The sequence below is a fragment of the Phyllostomus hastatus genome, unplaced genomic scaffold (genome assembly GCF_019186645.2).
Source record: "Phyllostomus hastatus isolate PE091 unplaced genomic scaffold, TTU_PhHast_1.1 phas_scaffold_385, whole genome shotgun sequence".
Classification (NCBI taxonomy): Eukaryota; Metazoa; Chordata; class Mammalia; order Chiroptera; family Phyllostomidae; genus Phyllostomus; species Phyllostomus hastatus.
This window is the reverse complement of record NW_025334026.1, coordinates 6,752,486-6,779,798: the sequence shown is the minus strand read 5'-3', so window position 1 is coordinate 6,779,798 and position 27,313 is coordinate 6,752,486. Positions and strand designations below refer to the sequence as shown.

Here is a 27,313-nt window from a genome sequence, read left to right as displayed (position 1 = left end):
ACATTAAATTTACCTCAATGGTTTTCAACTGTATAGTTCAGTAGCACAAAATCTATTCACAATGTTGTGCAACAGATCACCAAAACCTTTTCAATTGGTAAAACCAAAACTTTATACCCACTAAACACAGCACCCCTCCTCCCAGTCCCTGGCACCACATTTTCATTTTCTGTGATTTTGAGTACTTTAGATACTTTGTATTAGTGGAATCATACCGTGTTTGTCCTTTGTAATGGGCTTATTTCATTTAGCTTAATGTCATCAGGATTTATCCCTATTGTAGCACATGGCAGGATTTCCAGGCTTCATAATACTCAACTGTATGTATATACAGCATTTCCTTTATCCCTTCATCTGTCAATGGATATTTGGGTTCTCTTCCCCTCTTAGCTACTGTGAGTAGTACTGCATTGAACATGGGTGTGCAAATGTCTTTTTCAGATGCTGCTTTGAATTCTTTTGTATACTCAGTACTGGGATCACTGGATCATATGATAATTCTCTTTTTAATATCTGAGGAACTTATGTACTGTTTTCTGTCATGGCTGCACCATTTTAATTCCTATGAACAGTGCACAAGGTTTCTAATTCTCTGGAACTTTGCCAATACTTATTATTTTTCGTTCTTTTAATAATAGTCATCCTAGAGTACACTATATTTCATAGTGGTTTTGATTTGTATTTCTCTTATGATTAGTGACGTTGAACATCTTTTCATATACTTTTTGGCCACATGTATATCTTTGGAGAATTACCTATTCAAGTTCTTTGCCCATTTTTTAAATGGGGTTGTCTTATTGAGTTGAAGGATATTTTTATATCTTTTGCATACAAGTCCTTTATGAGATATATGATTTGCAAAATTTTCTCCAATTTGTGACTTGTCCTTTAATTTTTAAAATGATACCCTTTTAACTACAAAGGTTTTAAATCCTGATGAATTGTATTTTATCAATTTTTTCTTTTGTGGATCGTGATTTTGGTGTTATCTAAGAACTCATTGCCTAATCCTAGATCACAAAGAATTTCTCCTATGGTTTTCTCAGAAAGTTTATATTTAGGTCTACAATTCATTTTTGATTAATTTTTATATATAAAGTAAGGTAGGAGCCTAAATTCATCATTTTGCTAAGATATCCAGTTGTCTTAGCATCTTTTGTTGAAAAGACTATTTGTCCCCATTGGACTGCCTTGGTACATTTATCAAAAACTAATTATTAATATCTGTGAGTGTTTATTTCTGGACATTCAATTATATTCCAGTGATCTGTCCACCGGTCCTTATGTGAGTACCATATTGTCCTGATTGCTGTAGCTCTGTGTCAGTTTTGAAACAGAGAAGTGTGAGTCCTCCAACTTTGTGCTTCTTTTTCAAGGTTGTTTTACCTATTTTGGGCCCTTTGCATTTCCAAAGCCTGCTGGGAGATTTTGATCAAGACTATGTTGAATTTATAGATCAGTTTGAGGAAAAAATTGGTATTCTACTAGTTAAACAAAGAAGAAAAAAGTAGCAATCCTATCATCTTGGTGCTTTGTTTATGTGACAAAAAGGAACATTTCAGAAAAGATAATGTCCAAACAGAATATAAAATAAACTCATGCAACACTGGGGTTTTGTTTGGGAAAGTAAAAAGGACTCCTTATGTCATAGAGAGATATACTAAAATATTTATGGACAAAATGGTATGTTGTCTGGGATTTACTTCCCAATAATCTGGGCTGGGGGAGTTAGACCTAAGCAAGATTGGCCATGTGTCGATAATTACTGAAGCTAAGTAATGGGTATGGAAGGGGGGATCTGTGGTATTATTCTTTTTAGTTTGTGTATATTTGAAAAATTTCACAATAAAAATGTCAAACAATACACATCAAATCACAGCATTATCCTTGGAATTTGTTACTAAAATTAACACGATGGCCTCATATAATCTATTAATAAGACTTACAGTCCCAGCTGGTGTGGCTCAGTGGATTGAGCGCTGGCCTGAAATCCAAAGGGTCACTGATTTGATTCCCAATCAGGGCACATGCCTGGGTTGCGGGCCACGTCCCCGGTGGGGGACATGTGAGAGGCAAACACACATTGGTGTTTCCCTCCCTCTATTTCTCCCTTCCTCCACCTCTCTCTAAAAATAAATAAATAAAATCTTTAAAAACAAAAAAGACTTACAAACTCACCATCTAGTAATATACTCACCAGTAATTGCCCCATTCAATCATAGTTCCTGGCTGAAAAGAGATTTGGATTTTGGTTTGTTAGTTTTTTTTGTGAAGAGATATGGAAATGTAAACAATAACAAATGATAAAACTAACTAAAAAATTAACATTTAATAATGTGAGGTATAACAAATAAAAATGTACAAAATAACATTATTCACTGTGTTCATACCTATCCTTTGGTGGAAATAATGTTCTATGGTTTCATATAATAAGACAACATACAGTGTGGGGTAATAGTAGGTTTACAGTAATGAGTACACGAAACCCAGCATTGATGTGTGCATTATTATTTTTTAATTATTGTATTATTTTCCATATGAACAACTGTAAACCTACTTTTGCCCTATCTTAAGTCATCCAGTTATTAATGGTTATCACAACCATAGTTAGGCCCATCCTCCAGATGCACTTAATTATTAAACTGCTGGCACCCATTCAGACTTTATTGTGACTTTTTAAAAAATTCAACTTAAGTAAACTTAGTAAGGATATCACTTTATTTTTTCCAGTAGAATGGTGACTGTTAGACCCCGAGATCGACTGATATGTATTCCTTTGAACAATGTTGCTATCTGTGCCTTTCTTGCTAGTAGTGACTCAGTGGGCAAATATCTAGAAAGTCTTATAAAACATTATTTATTCCTTTTAATCTTATAGTGGTGTCCAATTTATTCAACAGTCACATGCTTATTAGTTGTTCTATTTCAATTACAATAAATGCTATATATTGTATCTCATCTTGCATTTGAGGTCTTTCCTTTTAAAAATAGAATTGCTACATATACCAAATAATAACTTTTATGTTTAAAATTATAAAGACAAAAGAGTCTAGCAGAAGCGAAGGGATGAGAAATTAAGAAGAGTTTTTTAAAAAGGTAGTAAGAGAAGGACTAGACAGGCGAGAAAACCAGCCAATCAAAATACACTGCCAAACACATCACAGAATGTACACTCAACTGTTTCTGGTCAGCATTAAGGGTACTCATGCTTCTTTGCAGAAGAATGAGGGACAGTTAACTCATATTTCAGTACTTACTCGAAGCTGGTAAGATCTGAGTTCATATATATTAGGTCCTGACCGTGGAACAGGCTCATTCCAGAAACTGAATTCTAATAGCAGCTGATTCTTCCTAGAGAGAAGCATGTTGCTTCTTGCCTTCCGGAATTCCAAAAATTCCTTTGAGTGAAAAAAAGGTGCTCATGAACTCTTCTCATATTTACACATAAGCCTACGTTAGTAAGAGTTATGTTCCTCCTATAACAGAACACTGTTATAAATAGTGTCTCAGTTGTCCCTATCAGTATTCTCTTTCACCAGCAAGTGTCCAGGTTCAGGAGACAAGCTACATGGCCATCCTAGTTATTTAAATGACAACATAAACAAATGTAATCACTCACATTCTAGGTTCTCCTGATAGTGTTGGACAGAAGCATAACAGAGGTGACATGGAGACTACAAAAATGTCAAATAATCCAGGAGCACCTGAGATCTTGCTTCCTGTCATGTCATCAGTTTTGCTCAGATAAACTACTAAAAGTTCAAAAACAAAGACACAAAAAACTTCAAAGAATCCAAAAGCCATTTTTGTTTGGACTGGGAAGCTATACAAAAGGTTTTCTTTCCTAATAACGTGTAGCTGTTAAAATTCTCTCCACTAACATGAGACTATTAGTGAAGGGAGGGACAGGATAGCAAAGTCAGCTCAAGGTCAAGCATATGTGGTTGGACACTCCCAAAGCAGATGTGTGTTAGCTAACCCAGGCTGATTCTGTCTACCATGCTGACTTACTGGTTTCAAAGAACCAGCTTATCATTTTCTAAGTACAACTGACTTTCACAATAAGAACTGTTATTTTAATAGTATTACCATGGGTTACTTTATGTTTGAATACATCTTCAAAGTGTCCAAATAATAAAATTTGTATTACAGAAAGTAGTTTACCAATGGTAAAAATACTGATGACAGAAGAGTTATTTAATTCTGTACTAGCATCTACTATATTATTAATGTAAACAAGTAAACAGTTTTCAAAATCATTACCTGATTTTCTCTGAGTTTACTCATGACCTCCGTGAGGGCAGGATAGCCTCCTTCATACCTCCAGAGGTGGACTGGAATATATTTTAAAAGATAACACATATTTAGAGTTTCATGATACTCCTGCCTTGAAAATATTCTAGATATGCATACTATTAACATGGTACAAATCTGTAATGTGCCACAGGTTGGCCTATGAGTTACACTATAAAGTTACAATAATAGATTTAAACAATGAAACAATAAAAAAATGTCTGCAATGAATTACTGGAGAAATGATTTTAACTATAAAACCAGATCGAAACTTGGAAAGCTTTGATTGTTAAAAATAAGCACTAAATTAAATATTATTTAAAGGCTTAAGGAACAGTGTGTATCCCAAAGACTTCGGCTTCCTACCAGCTTGATCCTGCTCGCCATACCACGTGTTCCAAGTCCCCACCAAAGTGCAAGGGTAATGTTTGTCTTCGTGGATCTTCAGCAACACCTCTTGACTTAAAGAGAAGAAATAGCAACACTAATTAAACAACCAACAAAAATTCACCATGTGTACAACATGTGATCAGTAACAGGAAAAAGGCCATCTACCCCATGTTCTGACAACTGACCTCAGAATATATTTACGATAAAACCACATGCAAAATTAACCTTTTACCTGAACTCTGTTCTACTGGTATCTCACTTATCAGAAGCTTAGGTTTCTGATACCTCCAGATGTATCTAGAACATTGGACAGCAACTCAAGAATAGTGATAAAAATGATAAAGAAGAGCCAAAGGTTCCAAGATTCCAGGAATGATGAGTCTACTATTTGCCATTCCAGAAACTATTTGAGAATGGTGACGTTTATAAAAGCTAAGTTTTGCTGATTTGAAAGATAGGAAAAACAAGGGAAATGGGAATAGAGAAAGAACACTGGAAAAAATAAGAAAGGGAAGAAAGTAATGTTCAAGGTGAGGAGACAATGGAAGTGGCACAATCAGGCAGAGGTAACAGGGGCAGAGAAAAGCTGGCCTTAAGTAAGGAGGAAGAAGACAGAGGTAGAACACAATGCAACTCTGACAGTTCCAAAGGGCATGAACGTGATAGAAGAATCCAATGAAAGATACAGCGTAAAGCAATAATTAGGTTCCACTGAATTCAAGTGAGGGGATTTGAGAGGTAGCACACAATTACATATCGGACACACCACCCATTCGGTGACCACCGATCGTACAGCGGCAAAGGCAAGGCCCTGACAGGCAGGGCACAGTATTAACTGAACAGAGGTATCGGAGCTTGGTTATATGGAAACCTTTCTATAGCACAGATTCTAGTGTACAGGGAAAGGCAAGGGAAAGAGACATAACTATGCCATGCCAAGAGAAAATCTAAAGCCGGTATACTTTTTGAATAGAAAAATTATGATGAAAAAGTACAATACAGATTCAACAATAGATGCAAAAAGACATCAAGAAATGGAACCTGTTCAAGTTGTTTGCTGATGCTGAGCAATATGAAACCAGCAATCACCACTAGAGGCTGGGGTACTTGGAATGGGTGTGTTTTAACTGTTAACATAGGAGAGGTCACAAGGTCTTATGTCTAACTAAAAACCCATAAAAGCAAATGCCATCCTTCAAAAAATACACATGGTATGGTCTTGTACTGGCTCATACAGACTTACGTTCAGAACTAAGAGGAGATTAGTGGAAACTGGGGGTGCGGAAAGACCGTTAGGGAAAAGGAAGTAGGCCTCCTTTTTTGCCATATGACACGAGCAAGAAGTAAACAGCCCTGAACTGGAGTTGATGTGGAAGAAGGAAGCCTGTACTAATGACCCAGGTGGGGTCCAGGAAGGGGCCAAGGACTGACATGGGCGCAAGTTTTCAATACAAAATCACATATGGGTTTGCAGCCAATCCTCTTTGTTGAAAGCCCTAAACCTGCTCTTGGAAGCCCTGGCTTTGCCTGACTGGAGCTTCAAAGGCAGGCAATATCTGTGCCCAGGACTGGGTGGGTTGGGAAGAACCTCATTACTGGGGCCCTGACAAACCAGGCAGGAGCTGAGTATTGACATTGCTGAGAACAAGGAGTTGCTGAAGTTTCAGAGAAAAGAAAAAAAACAACATCATGAAGGAGAAAAAAGAACTCAAGCAGATCAACTTGATAAACTTTTGGGACTGCAGGCTGGGGTGGAAATACAGGTACAGCTGCGAGTCCAGGAAAGAGTCAGAAAGAAGGCTCCTTGGAAACGGGGCTCAGCGGGCTGGGAAAGGGAGATGGAGAAGACGAGGAGCAAAGAGAACCAAAATACATGTTAGATGAAGAATGGAGAGCCCTTAGTGACTAATCATGAAGACGTAAGGAAAGGGTTAAATAAAACCGCTGTGAGTGACACACACAGGGATGTTGAAAGCAAGGTAATCCTACCTGCTGAGTCTGAAGGAAGAGGAAGACATCCAAACAGGAATATGAATAGATGTATCTGAGACAGGAGATGAAGTAATAAAAACAGGACAGGAGAGAGAACCCAAGAAAACATCAGCATAGAGAGATAATTTTGTTTTATGAGAAAAGATTTAGAAATTAGCATCTGCTTTATTTTAGGGCAATTTTTTAAATAAAGAAAACTGTGCCATGGTAAGAAATTCTATACTAATGTTTTATTTCATAAGCCATGTACAAAAATAAATAGACTTTTGCTTCTGAAAATTATACTGATTATGATGACAGAATCATTTGTTTTCTCATGAAAGTAGCAGATATTAAAGGTAAAAAATGTTTTTTAATTACAATTGCTCAAAATTGACCATTAAAATACTATTTCTATTAATTAAGAACTGACATAGGACTTCCGGGCAAGATGGCAGTGTAGGCAGACACAGATCACCTCTTTGCACAACCACATCAAAATTACAACTAAAATACAGAACAACCATCACTCAGAACCATTAGAAATTGAGTTAAATGGAAGTCTGATAACTATGGAATTGTTGTCAGAAACCACATCCATCCAGACTGGTAGGAGGGGTGTAGATGCGGAATGGGCTTGTCCCATATCCATGCATGGTGGATAAAATTCGGGACGGATATCTCAGGAGTGAAGATTCCTACTCCCACAGTAGGCTCCCCCATCCCAGGGTTCCAGTGCCAGGAAGGTAAGTCCCCACAACTTCTGGCCGCAAAAACCAGAGGGGATTGAGTCTGTGGAAGAAACTGGCGGAGCCCCAAGCAGTTCCTCTTAAAGAACCCACACTAACCTACTCAGAATCATTCCATCTGAGCTCTGGCACTGAGGTGGCAGTTTGGAAGACACCAGTGGCATAAATAGAGGAACTGAAGTGTATGGCATCAAGGCAAGCAGAGGCCATTGTCCCTTTTCTAAACCCAAAAGAGCTAGCAAGCTGGTGCCATAACTGAGAATCCATCAACCTGGTTAACACTGTTTGACCACCCTTGGAGATCCCCAGAGACTCTGCCCCACCCAATGTATGGGCCTACAAAAGCTGCTTTTCCATATGAATGGCCGGTCTTTGCTCATGTTTCACTACTTCCTAAATCCTATCAAACAAACAACGGGTGACCTCAGTGAGCCCCAGGGACAGCACTAGCAGCAGCCAGCCCACTTTCACAGCTTGGTTTCCCCTGGGAATCTCCCAGCCCAGCACAAGTGGCAGCCACTTAAGACTAATTTATAGCTCAGGCAAGCTGGCCCTGGGCAAAACATAGGGGGGGACTGACCCTGACCTGTACCACCTGGGAAACCCCAGGGCCACTGCACCCATTGGACAGCTACAGGCCATGTCAGAGCACCACCACCCTGCCCCTGCACAGCTGATCCTTCATGGAGGGCAGAGATTAGTGGTCAGTGGTCACAGCCAGTCCTTGCAGCCGACTAGCATGGGTAAATCCCTCCCACTGATCTGCCAACAGCAACCAAGACTCAACTACAAGACGAGGGTATACTCAGTCCACACAAAGGGTGCACCTCGAGTACCCACCTTGGGTGATAGGGGAGGCTGTGCCACTGGACCCTATAGTACACCTAGTACATTAGGGCATACTACCAAGACAGGGAGTCAAAGCAGCTCGACCTAATACATAGAAACAAACACAGGGAGGCAGCCAAAACGAGGAGACAAAGAAACATGGTCCAAATGAAAGAACAGATCAAAACTCCAGAAAAATTAAAATGCCATTAAATGAAATGGACATAAGCAATCTATCAGATGCAGAGTTCAAAATACTAGTTATAAGAATGCTCAAGGAACTTAGTGAGGACCTTGACATCATAAAAAAGATCCAGTCAGAAATGAATGATATACTATTTGAAATAAATAGTTTACAGGGAAACAACAGTAAAGTGGATGAAGCTGAGAATCAAATCAATGATTTGGAACATAAGGAAAAAAAAAAACAACCAATCAGAACAACAAGAAGAAAAAAGAATCCAAACAAAATGAGGACAGTAAAAGCAGCCTCTGGAGCAAAACTTCAAGAGGTCTAACATTTGTATCATAGGGGTACCAGAAAAAGAGTAAAAGCAAGTAATTGGAAATCTATCTGAAAAAATTGTGAAAGAAAACGTCCCTAATTTGTTAAAGGAAATAGACATACAAGTCCAGGAAGCATAGAGTCCCAAATAAGATGGATGCAAAGAGGCCTACTCCAAGACACATAATTAAAATGCCAAAGGTTAAAGATAAAGAGACAATCTTAAAAGCAACAAGAGGAAAGCAGTTAGTTACCTACAGGGGAGTTCCCATAAGACTGTCAGCTGATTTCTTTAAAGAAACTTTGCTGGCCAGAAATACTCCAACTCATGAAAAGTAGGGGCCTATAGCCAAGATTGCTTTACCCAGCAAAGCTATCATTTAGAATTGAAGGGCAGATAAAGAGCTTCCCAGACAAAAACTAAAGGAGTTCATCACCAAACCATTATTATATGAAATGGTAAAGGGACTTATTTAAGAAAAAGAAGATCAAAACTAGGAATACTACGATGGCAAAAATACATATCTATCAACAATTGAATCTAAAAAACAACCTAAGCAAACAAGAACAGAGACAGAATCATGGATAGGGAGAGAGTTTTGATGGTTGCTGAATGGGATGGGATGTAGGGGAATGGGTGAAGAAGTAAGGGGAGTAAGAAGTACAAATAGGTAGTTACAGAATAGCCATGGGATGGTAAGTACAGTATAGGAAATGGAGTAGCCAAAGAACTTATACCCATGACCATGGACATGAACAATGGTGTGGACATTGCCTGAGGGAGGGAATGAGGGGGTGCTGGGTGGAAGGGGGCAAAGGGAGGAAAAATCAGGACAACTGTATTAGCATAATCAATAAATTAAATTAAAAAAAGAACTGATGTAATTTTCTCTTTAGTCTAAAAGTTTATAAATTGTATAGGAGCATATAGAGCTCAGATCATGAGAATAGAGCTCAAATAATGAGAATCTGCTGAAGGAACTTGAATTCTGGCAAATGGAAGATTTGGGAAGAAATGGCAGCTACGTTCTAATACACACAGGACTTTCATGTGGCAGTTTTACTTAGAAGTAAAACTGGAAACAATGGAGGTCATAAGGACATGAGTTCTAATTCCTAACAGTCATAGCTGTCCAGAGATGATGGGATGTATGAATGTATTTAAGCACAAGCAGTCAGGAAGGTTTGCAGAAGAACATAAGCACTGGATGAGCTGATGGACTATACAGCTTTCCAAGGGTCCTTCTAACCTTAAGAGACTGGTAACATTCTAAGGTTTGATAGCTTATGTGATAATGTACTGTATGAGTGACTAAAATCTAAATCCCTCTGGTAATCCCATACAGAGCTCAACTTAAGGGTCTCTGAACATTTAGCTTTAAGAAAATGAAACAAAGATTTCATTCTGTTATCAAGTGTTAGCTGAACCAACAAGTTATTAAAATCATTATTTTTCCCCAAGTAAAGGATAGTTTGGTATACACACCAAATTTTGTTGTATGATTCTAGGCATTCCGGTTTAACATTGTGAACTGAAACAAAAGAAAATTCAACAATGAACTTATGAACAAAGGAGAAAAAAGTCAAATAGGAAGACAGCAGATCCATCACTCACACTGTAATTTGTATAGACTGCTTGTTTCTTTTTTGGCTAGGAGATTAGAGTGAGCATCTTTTCTTGGATCAACTTTCCGGACAAATAAGGATTTCAACCAGCTGTCTTCTCGAAGTCTGTTACTGGAAGATGTCAACCTCCTATGGAGTAACAAACAAAAAATGTGAGTTTCATCAGAAGTACAAAAATGTTAGTGTCCTCAGGTAGTATCACATAATACACTGTTTTCATAAATCCATCATCCATTCAGCAAACGTGCCTTGGGCATCTACTCTAAGCACTTCACTAGAACCCGGGCTACCACCACAGGTCTGCTTTCCATTATGCGCACTCTGAACAGCAGGAATAAAGTATGAAGAAGTAACTTGTCACTCTCCTAACACAGTTCTCATGCTTATCTGCAATTTCCACTATGTATTTTTCCCTCTTGCAAAACAATTTTTGATCTAGAAAAAATAAACATGAAAACCTAGAGTAGTCAAATTCACAGAGAAAAAAAAAGTTGTCAGGGGCTGAGGGGAGAATGGGTAGAGAATTTCAGTTTGGGAAGGTGAAAGAGTTCTGGAGATGGCTGCACAATAATGTGAATGCATAATGCCACCACTAAACTGTATGTTTAAAAATGATCAAAACTGCAAATTTTACGTTACCTATATTTTCCAAGAATAAAAAAATGTGAAAATATACAGGACAATGAATTATTTAATTTTTAATTTTTATCCTTACCTGAGGACATTTTTTAAAAAGATTTATTTATTTTTAGAAAGAGGGGAAGGGAGGGAGAAAGAGAGGGAGAGAAACGTTCATGCGTGGTTGCCTTTTGCACATCCCCTGCTGGGGACCTGGCCTGCAACCCAGGCATGTGCCCTGACTGGGAATCGAACCAGTGACCCTTTGGTTCACAGGCTGGCACTCAGTCCACTGAGCCACATCAGACAGGGCTTGAGGACGCTCTTTTCATTGCTTCTTGAATATACAGGGAGAGAAACATTGATGTGAAAGAGAAGCATTGATCATTTGCACCCCGTATGCACCTAGAGTAGGGATCACATGTGCCCAGACCAGAGATTGAAGCTGCAACCTAGGTATGTGTCTGAACAGGGAACCAAACCCACAACCTTCTGGCTATGGGATAACACTCCAACCAAGCCCTCAATTAGCCTTATAATCAAGATTAACTGTCACCTAGGAACAAGTATAAAGGACACATGGACAAAAACTAGGGGCAGGTGGAAATGGGAGGGAAGTGGGGAGGGCTGGGTGGGTGGGCTGGGATGGGAGTAAAAGATAGAAAACTCTACTTGAACAATAATTAAAATTTAAAAAAAAGATTAACTGTCACCAAAACCTAAAAATACAAACTTCACTAATACATAATTTGCTGATTTTCATCTTATAACAATTTCTACTATACATGCTGTCAGAAAGTGAGGATGTTTGATTGAAATAAACTATACTTTAACCATAAAGTTTTTCTTTTTCTTTTTAATTAAACTTATTGGGGTAACATTGGTCAACACCATTACATAATTTTCAGGTGTACAAGATTATAATTTGACGTTTGTATACTCTATTGTGTGTTCACTGCATGAAGACTAGTTTCTTTCTGTCACCATATATTTGACCCCCTTTACTCTCTTCACCCTGCCTCTCATCCCACTTCCCGTCTGGTCACAGCCATTCATTTTGTTGTCTGTGTCTGTGAGTTTTATTTATTTATTTAGAGAGACAGAGAGGAAGAGAGAGAGAGAGAGAAACAATGTGAGAGAAAAACATCAACTGGTTGTCTCCTGTATGCATCTCGACGGGGGACTAAACCTACAACCTAGGTGTGTGTCCTGGCCAGGAATTGAACTAGCACCTTTTCTGTGTACTGTACAATGCTCTAACTAACTGAGCCACCCGGCCAGGGCTGTGAGTTTATTTTTAAGTGCATGTACTTCCACAGCTTGCAAGTGGAATTACCAATCTATGTAACTTGACTAGAGGGCAGTGCGACACTATCTATACTGAAATTAAAACTGTAAAACTATGGCCCAAATAATTGCACTTGCAGCTATGTTTAGACAAGTGCACAGAGTCAAATGCACAAAAACGTTCATTACTGCCTTGTTTCCAGTTTGTTCCTGGGACAGGAAATTTGGATGCCCATTAATGGGACTGGTGAAATGAATTAGGGAATATCTAAAATCAGAAAAGAAAGTAATCATTAAAAAGAATGATAGATCTACATGCATATATCTAAAAGAAATTATGTGAAAAAATCAGGCACAGAATAGTACCATAAATATACACACAAAGTGAACTGCTAATAGTGATGATGGCTACCTTTTCCTTTTTTTGCTTTAAGAATATCTTTTAATTTAAAACTAACTCATGAGATATTATCACAAACAGCTAAGAACCAGATAAAAAGACCTTTCAATGATATAAGGTTACAAATACAGAAACATAAAACACAAATATAAAATTAACAATGTTTTATATAAATTATCAAGAAATATAAAAGTACCTTTTCAAATCCTTTAAAAATTACATAGCTGCAAGTGTACAGAAAACAAGCAAAAAAAGTCAATACCAGTCATGCAATTTTTCTTACAAGCGCAAAGGAGAAAAATACATAATCTTACCATTCTTCTATTTTGCTTTTACCATGTTAAAATTTGATAGAATTAAGAACGTGTTAATGGTGGTATCTCTGAGAGAGGGACAGTTAAAAAAATTAAGTTTGTAAAACTATTTTGTTCAATAAAACAAACTTTTAAAATAAATAAAATAGCCCTGACTGGTGTGGCTCAGTTGGTTGGGTGTCAGCCCTCAAAGCAAAAGCTCGCCAGTGTGATCCCTGGTCGGGGCCGCCTGGGCTGTGGATTCAGTCTCTGGTCAGGCACGTGCAAGAGGCAACTGATCAATGTTTCTCTGTCACATCAGTGTCTCTCTCCCTCTCTTTCTCTCTCCCTTCCCCTCTCTCTAAAAACAAATTGTAAAATGTTAAATAAAGAATATATAAAAACTATTAGCCCTTTACTCCAAACCAAAACATACAGTATTTATTTATCTGTTTTCAATTCACTGGTTGATTATACAAATAAACTCATTCTGAAGAAGGCAATTCTTCAAATGAATTATGTTAAAATTTATTTCAATAAAAATAAGAACATTTTGTCAACTTGTTTTAAACAAAACACATTTTAGGATATTTGCATTATATTATCAAGCAACATGGCAAGTATACAAAATCAATGATTTACAAAATATAAAGTTTTATGATTAATGGGACTTTGTACAATTCTTGTTTTTTCTTTAATTTAGATTTTAAGTTCACTAAACAGAAATTGTGCTTAATTTTTCTTGGTTACATACATTGTGAGAACCTAGGAATAACAATTATGAACAATTAAGAGATTCCCCAGAAGTTTCAAAAAATATTAGCAGTAGGAAATTTCATTTGAAACATAAAATACTCATCACAGCAACTACTACTAACAGCTTTATCCTTCCAGAAATGTATATACAAGCATACACATGTTGATATTTAATTTCTATGGCATTTAATATATATTTTTAAAATCCTCACCTGAGGACATGCTTATTGATTTTAGAGAGGTGGGGGGGAGAGAAATGATCAGTTGCCTCTTCCATGTGGCCCAACTTGGGACCCAACCCACAAGGTGGGCATGTGCCCTGACCAGGAATTGAACCCATGAACTTTCAGTTCACGGGACGATGCTCCAGCCAACAGAGCCACACTGGCCAGGGCAGCATTTAATACTTTATAAAATAAAAGAGCATAATAAACAATTATTGGCAGACTAAATCTGGAACAGAAAAAATCCCAAAGTAATTTATCTCCTCCTTCTCCTTAGAAGTTAGGGGGATTAAAAGTTAATGTGTACATATTTCCTGTTAGGTACTGGATTAGGCAGTTTGTCTATGTCCTCTCATTTAGTTCTTAGTCCTCAGAACAATCTAGCAAAGTATGTATCAAGGAACTTTAAAGACTGGCTCAGAGAGGTTAAATGACCTGAACTAAAAGTGGCAAAATAAAAGTATAAACCTAGATCTATGAAGTTCAAAATATTTTTACTATTAAGGGATACCTCCCAAACACATATCTCCCCAACTGAGCATTTGCTCCAGATTTTAATAATACCAAAGGGATATATTATAGAATGAGTAAAATGAAGTTAGATATAAATGTTTTGTAAACTAAAGGTATATCTGAGAAATGCTCACTATCACAGGACACACACAAGAACTGGAATGTTGTTTGCTTGTGAACTTGGGTAGCAACTGTCTGGACAAATGAAAAATAGGCTGGCCCAGCATTATCCCTATCTGACTGTGAAGCTCTGAAAATCTTTCGAGTGCCAGGTGACCACAGCTGCCTAATGTGCCTGGGTCCCCCAGCTGTCCAAACTGAATCATGGAAAGGGGTAGAAGCAGTGATGTCAAAGGCTGTCAGAGTGGTAAGATCCGGTCTCAGCTGGGGTTAATGATAGTGACAAACATCACCACCAGTTGTCTTTATAAGATCATATATATATGCTGTGCAGCACTTCACAGAGGGTAGGGTAGGGAGCAGCACATTCTACAAAAGTCTACAGCTATAGCACTCTGAACCCACCCAGTCTCGTCTGATCTCAGAAGCTAAGCAAGGTTGGGACTGGTTAGTACTTAGATGGGAGCACTAGACTTTAAATAGAACAAGCATCATGTGCCAGGCTCTGTGGATATAAAGATGAACCAGATGCCTAGCCTGTTCAGTTTCATGGGAAAAACCGACCTGTCAACAGCCAGAGTGATCACGGACAGATACTGTAGGCTTACTCTCACACACACACACACACACACACACACACACCCGGGAGCTCAAGGGAATGAAACATTAGCTTGGCTAGTGAGAAGCAAGAGGGACTCCAAGTGGAGACATTCTGGCTCTGTCTTGGAGAACAAGACAGGTGATAATTCCAAAAGGAACAACATGTCCAGGGGCATGGACTCATGAAACTGTATGGCATGTATCTGGAACAGCAAAGAGTTCAGTAAGGCAGAACAGGGTACAGGAGGGTGGCAACTGAGATAGGAGGAGGGCAAGGGGGCAAGGTGGTTAGGCTCTTGTGCACCACGCATGTCCGTCAGCTGAATGCTACTCTGTACGTGGTATGATGCTAGCAAGTTTTCAAAAAAAATTATAGGTGTAAAAAGCAGCCTGGGTGGCATTATGGCAGATGGATTAGAGCAATAAGGCAGGGAGCATGTTTCTGAGAGTTGAGCTAGGGGAGTGGCAATAGAGAAGGCAGATTGAAGATGCGCTGGAGGTAATGTGAGGGAGCAGGAGGAGATGGGCTTGGAGAAGACCTTCTGGTTTCTGGCCTGAGCCACTAAATGGAAGATGTTCCTTTATTGGGGACAGAAAACCCAGGAGAAGCAGGCAGGCTCTGTAGGAGGAAGATGAGTTAAATTCTGCATATCTAAGCATCTGAAACACTAGTTGGGCACTAGTGCAATATTTACTAAGTAGCTGGAACTCTGGGTCTGGCACTGAGCAGAGCTGAGGAAGAAGTGCTGGTAAATAAGTGTTGTAGGAAGACTTCCTCCTTTCCCTTTGAAATCACTCCTGCAGATCACCCATAATACCCCTGTTGGCAAATAGTTTTCTTCTGTCACTTTAACCTTTTAGCAGCATCTAGCACAGGTGACCCATTCCTCCTTTAAATACCTCCTCCTGGTCACTGTCATATAACAATGACCTCACTGGCTGCCCCTTCTGTCTCCCTTGCCAGCCTCTTTTTCCCATTCAGCCTATAAATGTTGACACATCCACGGTCTGTTTCTCAGCCCTTTCTCTATCCACAATCTCTCCAGCAATCTCATTGATTCCAACGGTTTAAAAAAAAGTTTTATTATAAAAACTTCCAGTCGAATGCAAAACAGTATACTGAAACCCACACATCTATCAATATTTAGCATTCCTATATGCTGATAACTCCCGAAGGTTTCCTGTAGCTGACATCTCCTTTGTAGAGTTATTTGGGTTAAGCAGGCCAGCTGCTTCCTTGGCCTTTCCATCTGAGTAGTTCACATCCATCTCAAACTTTGCCAGGTCCAAAACTGCGCCTCACCCCACACCTGTTGCTCCTTCTCTAAACTATTAGCAAGATGGCGAGGATCCTGCGTGCCTTATTCACTGTTTCCAATAGCACCCAGCATATGGTGGGCACTCATATGCCTATATGACAAATTACTCTCAATAAATGGCATAAGCTTCCACCCAGTTGGTCATCACCCTTGATTCTGTCCCCTTTCTAAAGTCAGATCGACCTTTGAAAACTGAAGATCAGATCACGTCATGCTAGAAGTTATACTTCAAATGTTTTCCACAGTTTCCAGAATAAAATCCAAACTCTCTAAGACAATTTGCAAGGCCTGGGATTATTTGGTCCCTGCTCCTTGTCACCTGTCCTCTAGCCAGTCTTCCCTGCACCCCTGTGTTCCAGCCTCCTAGACTTTCCTGGGGTTTCCCAGCATGTACGGCTCCTTCCCACTCAGGACTTTCACGTGCACTGACCCTCCTGGTCTCAGCTTAACGTCATCTTCTTGGAGAGGCCTTCCGTGATCTCAAGGGGTAGGTTCCCCGATCCTCTCTCATAGCACCTACCTCAATCTGTATGTCTGTATGGGTTTTTACTTTGGCCATGGCTTCCTGAGGATAGTGACTAAGGCTATTATGCTCAGTTTCATAGAGCTTCAAAGGCATCATATACATACAATATCTGACACACTCAGATAAGTAACTGGGTCTAGACTGAGTCCTAAAGAATACCTGCAGTTAAGGCAGACTAGAGCCCAGGAAGGAATAGTCAAAAGGTACAGGGGATCTGAGAGAGCAATCAAAGAGTCAACAAGCTGGATAGCGATAAGGACTACAAGGTTAAGAGCATTTGGTCCCAGCAGGAAGTGAGGGTACTGGGCATACCCAGGTCACGTTCTTGTTTCCTAGCTTTGTGACCCTGGGCATTGTAGGTAAACATGTTGAGTGAACACCTTCAGTCTCAGCTGAAAGAAGAGAACATGAAGTTCATGGGCTCATATCACCTGTGTGAAAAAAGTAAGATGACACACAGGAGATGCTCAATAACAGAATAAAAATAAAAAGATGTTGATTTGTTAGTCAATTTAGAAATAGAAACACCGAATTTGGAAATACAAGTTGACCATCAGTCCTAGGAGGGGTGCTGGGCCTGAAGCCTGATAAACTGGGACTCAGGCTAGAAAAAGCCTTTTCTAGCTATGCATCTCATAACTTTTGAGGTTCCATCTGATATCTAAAATGCAGATCCTATTACTTAAGATTGCTACTAGGAATTATTCTTTTTTTCTAGGATTTAATTAAATAAGTCATACTTTATAAAGTTCCCTAGCCCATATAAGAGTTTAACAAACAACAGGTAGTTTCTTTGCTTTTTCATTTTTAGGTGCCAACTGTATTTTCTAGAGGCTCATTATTTAATTAAAAACAAACAAACGAAAAGATAACATTTAAACTACCCAATGTAAAGAAAACGAGAAAGCAAACCTACATACAAGTTACAATAGCAAGGGCTTTGGGGGTTTGGTTTGTTTTCTGAATGTGAAAAATGGGACATGAATATGTCAAAGTGATGGATTCAGAAAACCGAACATAATCTGAAGTTAGAAGAAAAATTAAAACATGAACCCAACGCCTACCTATTGCTGATAATTGTAAATACTTTTTGATCCACTACTTACTTTTATATGTAAGTCAAAGACTGTTCCTAGTAGTGAGAACTCCTTACTCCCTCCCCTTCAATGGGGGCTCACCCGGGAAGATGCGTTATTTCTTCCCTCACAACCACCTGAGAGGTAAGTTGTACCTCTACTGATAATTGCAGATTCAGACACAGAGGCTCTGCCCGGGCACGCAGCCTTGTCAGGATGCCCGGCGGGAACCCGGCAGGCCCACAGCAGGGCCTGCGGCCTCAGTCGTGCGTGCACCGCTCGGCCACGTCTCCAGGTCGCGCAGGGTGAAGGTCCTGCAGGCCCCGCAGGCACAGCAGGCGTACGTGGCCTTGGTGCCGAACACAGTCCCCGCCGTGACCTTGAGCCTGGGGAGAAGGTGCTTGGACCCCGCCGAGGCGAGGCGTGGGTCCACCTCGAGGCCACCGCTGACCATGGCCTCGGCCCTCGGCGCCCCACAGACCCGCCGCCCTGCCCCGTGGGAGCGAGGCCAGGCCGGGGCGGAGATCCACGCCAGGGACCCCGTGCCCTCCGCCCCGTAGCGGCCCCTCCCCAAAAGGGCGGCGCTGCTCACCGGAGCCCAGGCAGGAGGCTGCAGGGGGCCGCATGCTGTAGGAGGCCGCTGGCCGAGGCCGCTCCGCGGGTGTGCAGCACTCGCACCGCCATGTTGCTCCGGAGCCTGGGCTCCCACCGTCTGGACCGGCGCTTACAGCGCCGCCTCCGCGACCCCTCCCTCGGCTGTGCGGCCTAGGCCCGGGCGGGGCGGGGCGGGGCGCACGGCCGCTGCAGCGAGGGGCACGGCCACCAGGGGGAGCAGGGAGGGCCGCCACAGGGAGCAGGGAGCTGGCGCGAAGACCCGCTGCGCAGTGCGTCCCTGCACAGAGTACCGGGGAGCCGCGATGTAGGAGTCAGAAAAGAATCTGTAACTTCTAGCGAAGGGAGCTGGTGCCCAGAACAAGGTGTGCAAAAAGAACACAGGCAAGGCCTGAAACAAAAGAGTAACAATGTTGCTAGGAGACTTCAAGGCCTGAGGCACAAAATTGGGAAGCGGGCTTCTCTTCTCCTGAATACCTTTGAAATTTTGTACCATGTGTATATATAGTCTTTTCAACAAAAATAAACAAACAAAAATAAACACATACATACAGCTTTAATAAAAGCATTCTGGATGGTAACATACTCAAGTTCTCATAAGTTCAAAACTTCGCTATTCCTGTTCATTTCACCAGCGGTGGGAGGGCTCTAGCTCCATTCCTGCTCTCAGGCCATCCCAGACCCAGTGGGACAGGGTGTGAAATGATTGGATCAAGTGTGTAAAGTGTTGAAAGGAGAGGTTCACAAGATGGGAAGGGAGCATGGACTGGAGAGCCTTTAACCAGCAGTGGCTGTAGAGCATAGACACACACAGGATTGCGGACACAACAGTGCAGAACCGTGGAAGACGAGTTAACCAGGAGGTCATTTCCAATTAGCAGAGGAAACAATTTAAACAAAGGCGTGGGTCAGGATGACACTGTTTGAGGAAAGTGCACCAGCCGTAAGATTAAAAAAAAAAAAAAGCCACAAATGTAACCATGAAAACTGCCACCAAGACAAGATGGGCAGAAAGGGAGCCAGAGAGAGAGAAGCGGGAGAAACAGGGAGCAGCAGAGGCCCCATCCATTAAAGGGAGCATTTCAAGGCCAACGGGAATCTGCAGAGGCCAAGGGGAAAATGCCCCAGGACCAGGTAGCTGGGAGGTCTCTGTATCCATGTTAGATAGAACAGATAGCAAACCAACGCTGGGAGTGGAAGGGAGACGCATTTCACTCATTAATTTAGCAGTCCTGAGCCCAGATTGATTTCCAGTTGTTCTGAAAATCACAAGAGAACCATGAATAGTGCAAGAGGGCAGCCTTTGAAATTCTCTGTGTATTATTTCCACTATTTAGAAAAGAAAGCCTATGAAACTAAATTAATCCCAAGGTCTGGAGAATGGAGGAGGAGGGGGAATTTAGAAGCTGGTTATAAGCATGAAATCCCCAAAATCCTAATAGGCACTCAGACTAGCTGGGTGCCCACTTGCAGCTCCGTGGTCAAGTGTATTTCATAAGTAAACTTACTATCTCATCTCCACTACATGTGTTGTCTCTTGCCTGAATTTCTCTCACAAGAAAATAACTGAGGAGGGGAGCCCCCTAATTTGGGTCTCCCCAGTAACATCCAGGCAGAGCTCTGTAGGAGGGTAGGGGTAGAAACTGGGTTTATGGACTGAGGGGTTTTCTGAAGCTGGCAATCTTGGAGGCAAAGGAAGGATTGGGGCTTAAGTGGCACAGGAGTTTTCTGGGGCAATGTTTGAACACCTTAATATGGCAAGGAGCCACCAGAGAGGACAGAAATAGGTCTTGTGGTTGGAGGAGTGAGAACAAGGATTTGCCCCAGACAATGCATCTGGGGAGAAGCATCTGTCTCTTGAAGGCCAGGGAAGAAGACCAAGGGACACATGGTCAGGAAGCTAGAGGCTGTATGGTTGAGTTCCTGATCTCATCTGGCTTATGCTCTGTGCAGCTGTACAGGTTGAAGAGACTCAGGCTGAAGTGAGCTATCCCCAGGGTAGAACTGACAAGTCCCAGTCCTGCATAGCAGGAGGCAGGGCTTCTTCAAGGCAATAATATCAATATGCCCTTGTGACTTTCTCACACATTCCCCCAGTTTCTCAGTTCTGTCAGGAGACAAATACTTTCAAATCTGTTTTCCTGAAATGTAAACGTGGTAGACAATTCTTTGCTGACCTTGCTTTTGTGTTTAGTATTAGGCTACTCATTCTGCATTTTTTCTCCACTATTATTTTGTTTTGGAGTTCCATTAACTCTACGCTTTTTACTGGGGGAGGTACTCTTATTTCACGTGTCTGGCTTCGGTTACTCAACACTATAAATTTGAGGTATCTTCCCAGAGCATAACTTTTGCACCACGATTTTAAAAAATCTTAAAAGAGTGATACCTTAGAGTATATGTAAACCTTCAAAGTATTTGAGCTTTTAATTATTTAAAGATTTTATTCATTTATCTTTAGAGAGGGGGAGAATGAGAGGGAAACATTCATGTGTGGTTGTCTCCCAAATGCCCCCCCACAGGGGACCTGGCCCCAGACATGTGCTCCAACTGGGAATCGAACTAAGACTCTGGTTTATAGTCCTGAGATCAATCCACTGAACCACACCAGCCAGGGCAGTATTTGAGCTTTTAGAGATGGCCTAGACAGGTGTCCTTCTCTTCCAGGATAATTGTTACCACATACCCCTACCTGCAAAGACCTAGACAGTCTTAAATGCTTCCCTTTTACTCACTCACCCTCCCCGGTACCAAGTCCTGAGTTCTACTTTGGAACATCATCTGTACAATCTCTTTTTATCTTCACTGTCCAACTCAGTTTATGTCTTCAGACCAGTTTTTGAAGAGATCACTCTCCCCCTACCTCTAATCTTCCCCTTCCTGTCTATTCTCTACACTGATGCTATTACTTTTATTGAAATGTGAATCTAATTATATCACTCTTTTAAAAAATGTTAAATAACCCATCTCCACTGAGAGTACATTTACTATTTCTCTACTTGACTTCTACCCTTGTTCAAAATGTTCCAGCAATTCTCACCAACTTCCAGAATCCCTTGGTTACGCTCCTTTCTCTCATACTCTGAGGGCTTTACACTCTGTTCCCCCTGCCTGGAATGCCCTTTCTACACACCTCATCTACCAGCCTGGAGACTCTTCCCTTAGGATTCAGTTTGAGCACCATCTTCTCTCTCTGGGGAATTACTCTAATTTCTCCCCACCCATGTACTTCTTTTGTTTATCATGAAGGCACCTGTGCATGAGCCCTGAGAGGGTGGGCAGTGACTGTAGTCACTGTTGAAACCCTGTGCTTGTATAATAATACCTGTATCAGTTGAGGTTGAACAATGCTCCAAATCTCTTTCTAGGAGCTAGAAAACTGAAATATATTGCTCAATGTTCCTTCAGGTCAAAATTTAAATAATCAAAATGAATGGACAGCAACAAAACTCTGAAATGCTCCAATTCTAATATGCATGTGGGAAGTTCTATTTCATCAATGTATTACATTTTAAGAACTTAATCCTATTTAATGTAGCCTAGGATACAGGATTAAAAAACGTAACACAGAATTTTAAAGTTTTATTTTCTATGTGTCAACATTCTAATTAATTAAAACTTCATCTGATAGAGTCTGACCCCCAAGCATATTGGTTATTTCTGTTTGGAACTGGTTAAATTAGAGAAAAAAATCAAATTAATTTTGAATATACACCATCGAAAACATTCACTTAATGTGATCTTATCTGTTTATGGTATCAAAGGGTTTCTGCTCCCAAAATAAAGTTTCCAAAAATAAATTCAAGATTCCTTTGAATGAAAAGAAAAACACATCTAAAACAGTGAGCTTAAAAAATAATGCAGCAGATTGCTAGGCACATTTAGTATAACAAGAAAGTATGTTCACTGAACAGGAAATTTGACACATGGCCATAAACCTTTTAAGAAAATTATAACAAACCCTTTATTTATTTACTTTTAGCTATTTCATAAACACCAGAAGAGAAACTGATCAGTTTGTGATGAAACTTATACAATTTCTTTTTCCAGAGAGCAAACTTATAAACCTTTCCCTTTGGCCCATTTTCTAATATTCCTTCACTGTTCTGAAGAGACACTGAGTTCTTCCAGATTTTTGGTTAGATGGGTGGTTTCCAAACCAACTGGACTTTCCAGGTAGGTAGTTCCTGCACAGGGTTTTCCGGTAACTGGATCTATGACTTGTCCAACTTTGAAAATGATCTCAGCCAGCTCGTGTTTCACATGTTTCGTTCGTGGAACAGGTAAAGCTTTGAGAAGCACAATATCCCCAACTGTGCACTGCTGAAGAGCATCGTGAGCAAAGTAGGTTTTTCGTTTATTAAAATACTGTTGAGAGAAGGAGGAACAAATCAGCAGTTCCTATCTGTTTTCTGACAATGTAGTACAGAATATGAAAAAATAATTCACAGAAAGCAAGCTGGGACTTGGGGGAAAAATAGATAACACACTTAAGAAAGCTTCTAATACAGAAAATACCTGTTATTTTCTGGAAAACAGCAATGATTTTTCCAGAGATGATCCTATCCCCAAGCTCTCCAGATTATTACCTTCAGTAGCCTTGTTCTTTTTTTATTTTTTAAAATGTAATCTTTATTGTATTTTTTCCCCATTAAGTAGCCTTGTTCTATCAGTCACCATCCTTCTCTACACTATTTAAATTCTCCCTTCCAGAGGCACCTTCTCTCCAGCACATAAACATACTACATCACACTAGCTCTGTGTGATTTAGGACAGATCACTTAATTCCAAGCTCAGTTTTTTTCCCCCCACCATAAAATGAGTCTCTAATAACTGCATCTCTAAAGATACCAAGAGAATTAAGTGTTATAGTGTACATAAAGCACTTAGTCCATGCCTGGCTCAAAGTATTGCAAACAAGCCCCAGGTAACTAGAATCATCTATTCCTCAAGACAACCCCGCCACAGCAGGTATTCCCACTTACATTTGAAAAAAAAAAACAGGCTCAGCCCTGGCTGGCGTAGCTCAGTGGATTGAGCGCGGACTGGAAACCAAAGTGTCCCAGGTTCGATTCCCAGCCAGGGTACATGCCTGGGTTGCAGGCCATAACCCCCAGCAACCGCACATTGATGTTTCTCTCTCTCTCTATCTCCCTCCCTTCCCCTCTAAAAATAAACAAATAAAATCTTTAAAAAATAAGTAAATAAAATCTTAAAAAAAACAACAACAGGCTCAAGGAGGTTAAGTATTGTGCACAGCTAGTAAACTACAGTCAGTATTGAAACTAAAGTCTGATCTTAAGGTCAATGATCATGCCATCACTGCTCAGCTTACTCCTATGTTTTTGATCCCAGATGACTGGCATTTCTACCAACCTGTGTGCCCAATCCTGAATGTAAAAGCATCCTTGGTACTTCCCCTTCCCTCTTTACACATCTAACAAATCAAAGACTCTGTCCTTTCTGAAATCTACTTTTCCCATTACATCTCCATTGTTCCAAGGATATTCAGGTCCATCCTTATCATCTCTACCCTAGACTTTTGCAATAGCCTCCCTAACCTACCCATTTCCTCACCTCCAACCCTCATCCCATCCCATCTCTGAGTCTGTCTTTCCTTTGCTTATAGGATGAAATCCAAAATACAACTCAAAAGGCCCCTCACGGTCCTGTTCAGATTGTGCTTGACCTCATTCAACAGTGCCCACTTAGTGCCAAACTCTGGGCTCACCCTTGCAAAAATACCTGCTGTTCAATGTCATACCCTCTCATGGCTAAAAGAACTTCCACACATTGCTCATCATGGCCAGAATGACTTCCCCAATCTGGTGGTCTGGACAAAATCCTTTTTGAGATTCAGCTCAAATGCCTCTTTATGAGGATAATGCCTCTTCAGCAACCTGGGAAGGAGGAATGAGGTGTTCTGCTCTCTGCTCCCACAATATATTGCACGTAGGACTACAGCACTTACCAGACTGAACTGAAATGAACCTGAGAATGTGAGTACAAAACCCTGAATAACTCACTTTGTTAGACCGAAGAACCAGCCCAATACCTGGTTTGCAGCAGATGCTCAATGCATTTTTACTGATAGAGAAGCGCTTTTAAGCTCAGAACCAGAACGTGTTGGTGATTCATCAAGGCCAACTGAAAACAGGGATGTCACCCACCTTTAGTAAATAGGGATCCAGAACAAGCCTGGTTACTCTCACTTTAGCAGTTTTTTGCATTGCTGTCCCAATCACTTTCCCCACGATCCATTTGGCATGGACAGACGAACGAGGTATTGACATTTCAGGTGGCTTAGGTCACCTAAAAAAAAATTTCAAAGCTTAATATTTTAGTGGTTATAACTTGCTAAATGAATTTTGTCACTAGAATTGTCCATGTTTAGACATGGCTTTTGTTGGCTTTCTGGAATCACCAATTTAGAGATGCTTACCCGATTCCCTATTTCCATAATTAACCTACCTCCCATTTTCACAATTCACAAAGCTGTAAATTTAACCCTTCTAAGCCTGTTTGCCCCTCTGCAAAATGGGTACTTCAACAGGGCCTACTCACAGAATTGTTCTGAGGCGCTTAATAATGCGAATAAACCCTGGCCTTTACTGGCGTCCCTTTTTCTTTTCCAGCCCGCTGGCTACTCCAGCGGGGCGCAAGGCCTAGGCGGAGCAGCAGGGGTGTCCTCTTAATGAAGGAGACCTTGACTTAGGGCTACTTTCGAGAACAGTTAATTAATACTGAGTACATCCCATTCGGTCTGGGGAAGATTGGGGGTGATCGAACCCTCCTCTCCGGTTGACAACCCGGAGGTCAGGCGATTCGAGTCTCCCGGGGCACTTTTACGGGAAGACGACCGGACCCTCGAACCCACCCACTGCAAAAGCAGCTTGCAGGCCCACACTTACCCAGACAGCGAAATCCTACCGCTAGACTCCCGGAGTGCAGGTCCCAGCGTGGTTGCGTCACGCCGCACGCAAGTCGCTCCGCCCAGGAGCGCCCCTCTCATTGGCCGCAGGTCCCTTAAACCCTGGGCGGGGTTAAAGGCAGGACCCCGCCCACTCCCTCTTAAAGAGTGCCCCGGCCCGTGAGACTACTGGGGTGTGTGGGGTCTTTCGGCCTTTCGTTTTCTTTTTCCTTTTGCTTTCTTCTTCCGTTGACCTCTCAGGCACTGGGCAAGGCCTTCCAAATCAAAGGAACTTCCTTAATTCATCAACTAGTGACATTGGACACAGCTAAATGCTGAGACAAATGCTGAGACTTAAATACTTAAGCATTTCTACCCACAGCGGCTTTTAAGACACACTTCTGTAGCTTTTTATGATTTTAGGTGTTATTTCTCAGTATCTGGGAGATGGTAAGAAGTCTGGTACATATAGATGTAAATTATGAAGGAGTTAAATGGGCCATGAGCAGGGTGCTTGATGCTACCTTCTCAAGATAGAGGGAAATCGAGGACTGGATCAAACTCTTGTTTGGGAATTGCAAATAGCAACTGAAAACAAGAGTTTGAGGACCAAAATATGGACATGGTCAGTTATCTTTGATCACTGAAATATTTAGCAGCTGTTGAGAGAAGGCTGGGAAAAGTATTCATCCATATGTTAGTCTGTCCGACACCCATTTCTTTCTTAGCAAACGTTTATGGAAAACTTAGACTGTGCTAGACACCGGGGACAAAAAGATGAATCAAAGGAGGCCTTCCCCACTCTCAAAACGCCCACAGTCTAGTAGGGACAGGTGAGTAAAGAAACAATTATAAAACAAGCAGGGGTAATGAGAGCTTTGAGAAAGGATTGTCAGATTTTGCAGAGAGAGGAGACTTGATCAATACATAGCTTCTGGACAGGGGACCAGAGCTTGAAGGGAGAGGAACATGTGATTGAGGGAGGGCACTCACGGTTGAAAGGAGCCTTGGATATAGGGTGAAGGAAAGAGTGGCAGGAATTGAAGCTGGACAAAGAGCCCTCTAACCAACTGAGCTATCTGGTCAGGGCTCATCCCCTTTGGCAAGCATCAACTTGTTCTCTGTATCTGTGGGTCTGGTTCTGTCTTGTTTTTCAGATTCCAATTTTAAGCAAAATTATATGGTATTTGTCTCCCTCTGACTTATTTTTCTTAGCATAACACATTCACTATGGCTTCATCCATGCTGTTGCAAATGATGAGATTTCATTCTTTTTTGTTGCAGAGTAAATTTCATACATATATGTCACATATTCTTTTTTAAACTGAATTCTGAAAAATTACATTTTTTAAATTTTTTATTTGTCACTTACAGTTGACATTTAGTACTATTTTATATTAGTTTCAGGTGTACAGCATAGTGGTTAGACATTTACATAACTTGTGACATGATCTCCCACCTGGTACCCAGCTGGCACCATACTTAGTTATGACACTATTATTGACTGTATTCCCTATGCTGTACTTTGTATCCCTATGACTATTTTGTAACTATCAGTTTGTACTCCTTAATATCGTCACCTTTTCTCACAGCCCCCAAGTCCACTCCCATCTGCTCACCACCAGTTTGTTCTGTGTCTATGAGTCTGTTTCTATTTTGTTTGTTCTTTTATTTGTTCTTTAGATTCAACATAAAAG

The 27,313-nt window shown here is 40.8% G+C and overlaps 2 protein-coding genes across 2 annotated transcripts in view; both read right to left on the bottom strand.

Moving 5' to 3' along the window:
- NIPSNAP2 (nipsnap homolog 2) overlaps window positions 1-18,855 on the bottom strand; it is a 33,678-nt gene extending 14,823 nt beyond the window's left edge. The window contains exons 1-7 of the mRNA XM_045819563.1: window positions 18,687-18,855; window positions 10,352-10,491; window positions 10,223-10,268; window positions 4,660-4,754; window positions 4,264-4,334; window positions 3,258-3,398; window positions 2,198-2,229 (exon numbers count right to left, since the gene is read on the bottom strand). Of these exons, the coding sequence (XP_045675519.1) occupies window positions 2,198-2,229; window positions 3,258-3,398; window positions 4,264-4,334; window positions 4,660-4,754; window positions 10,223-10,268; window positions 10,352-10,491; window positions 18,687-18,778 (617 nt within the window). The 5' untranslated portion in view covers window positions 18,779-18,855. The remainder of the gene's footprint in view (window positions 1-2,197; window positions 2,230-3,257; window positions 3,399-4,263; window positions 4,335-4,659; window positions 4,755-10,222; window positions 10,269-10,351; window positions 10,492-18,686) is intronic.
- Window positions 18,856-22,273: 3,418 nt separating this feature from the next.
- On the bottom strand, window positions 22,274-25,676 carry MRPS17 (mitochondrial ribosomal protein S17). The gene is made up of 3 exons (XM_045819543.1): window positions 25,618-25,676; window positions 24,877-25,018; window positions 22,274-23,074 (listed from the first exon to the last, which is right to left on the bottom strand). Exons 2-3 carry the CDS (start codon window positions 24,997-24,999, stop codon window positions 22,805-22,807), a joined length of 393 nt encoding a protein of 130 aa, XP_045675499.1. The 5' UTR covers window positions 25,000-25,018; window positions 25,618-25,676; the 3' UTR covers window positions 22,274-22,804.
- Between the last annotated feature and the right edge of the window lie 1,637 nt (window positions 25,677-27,313).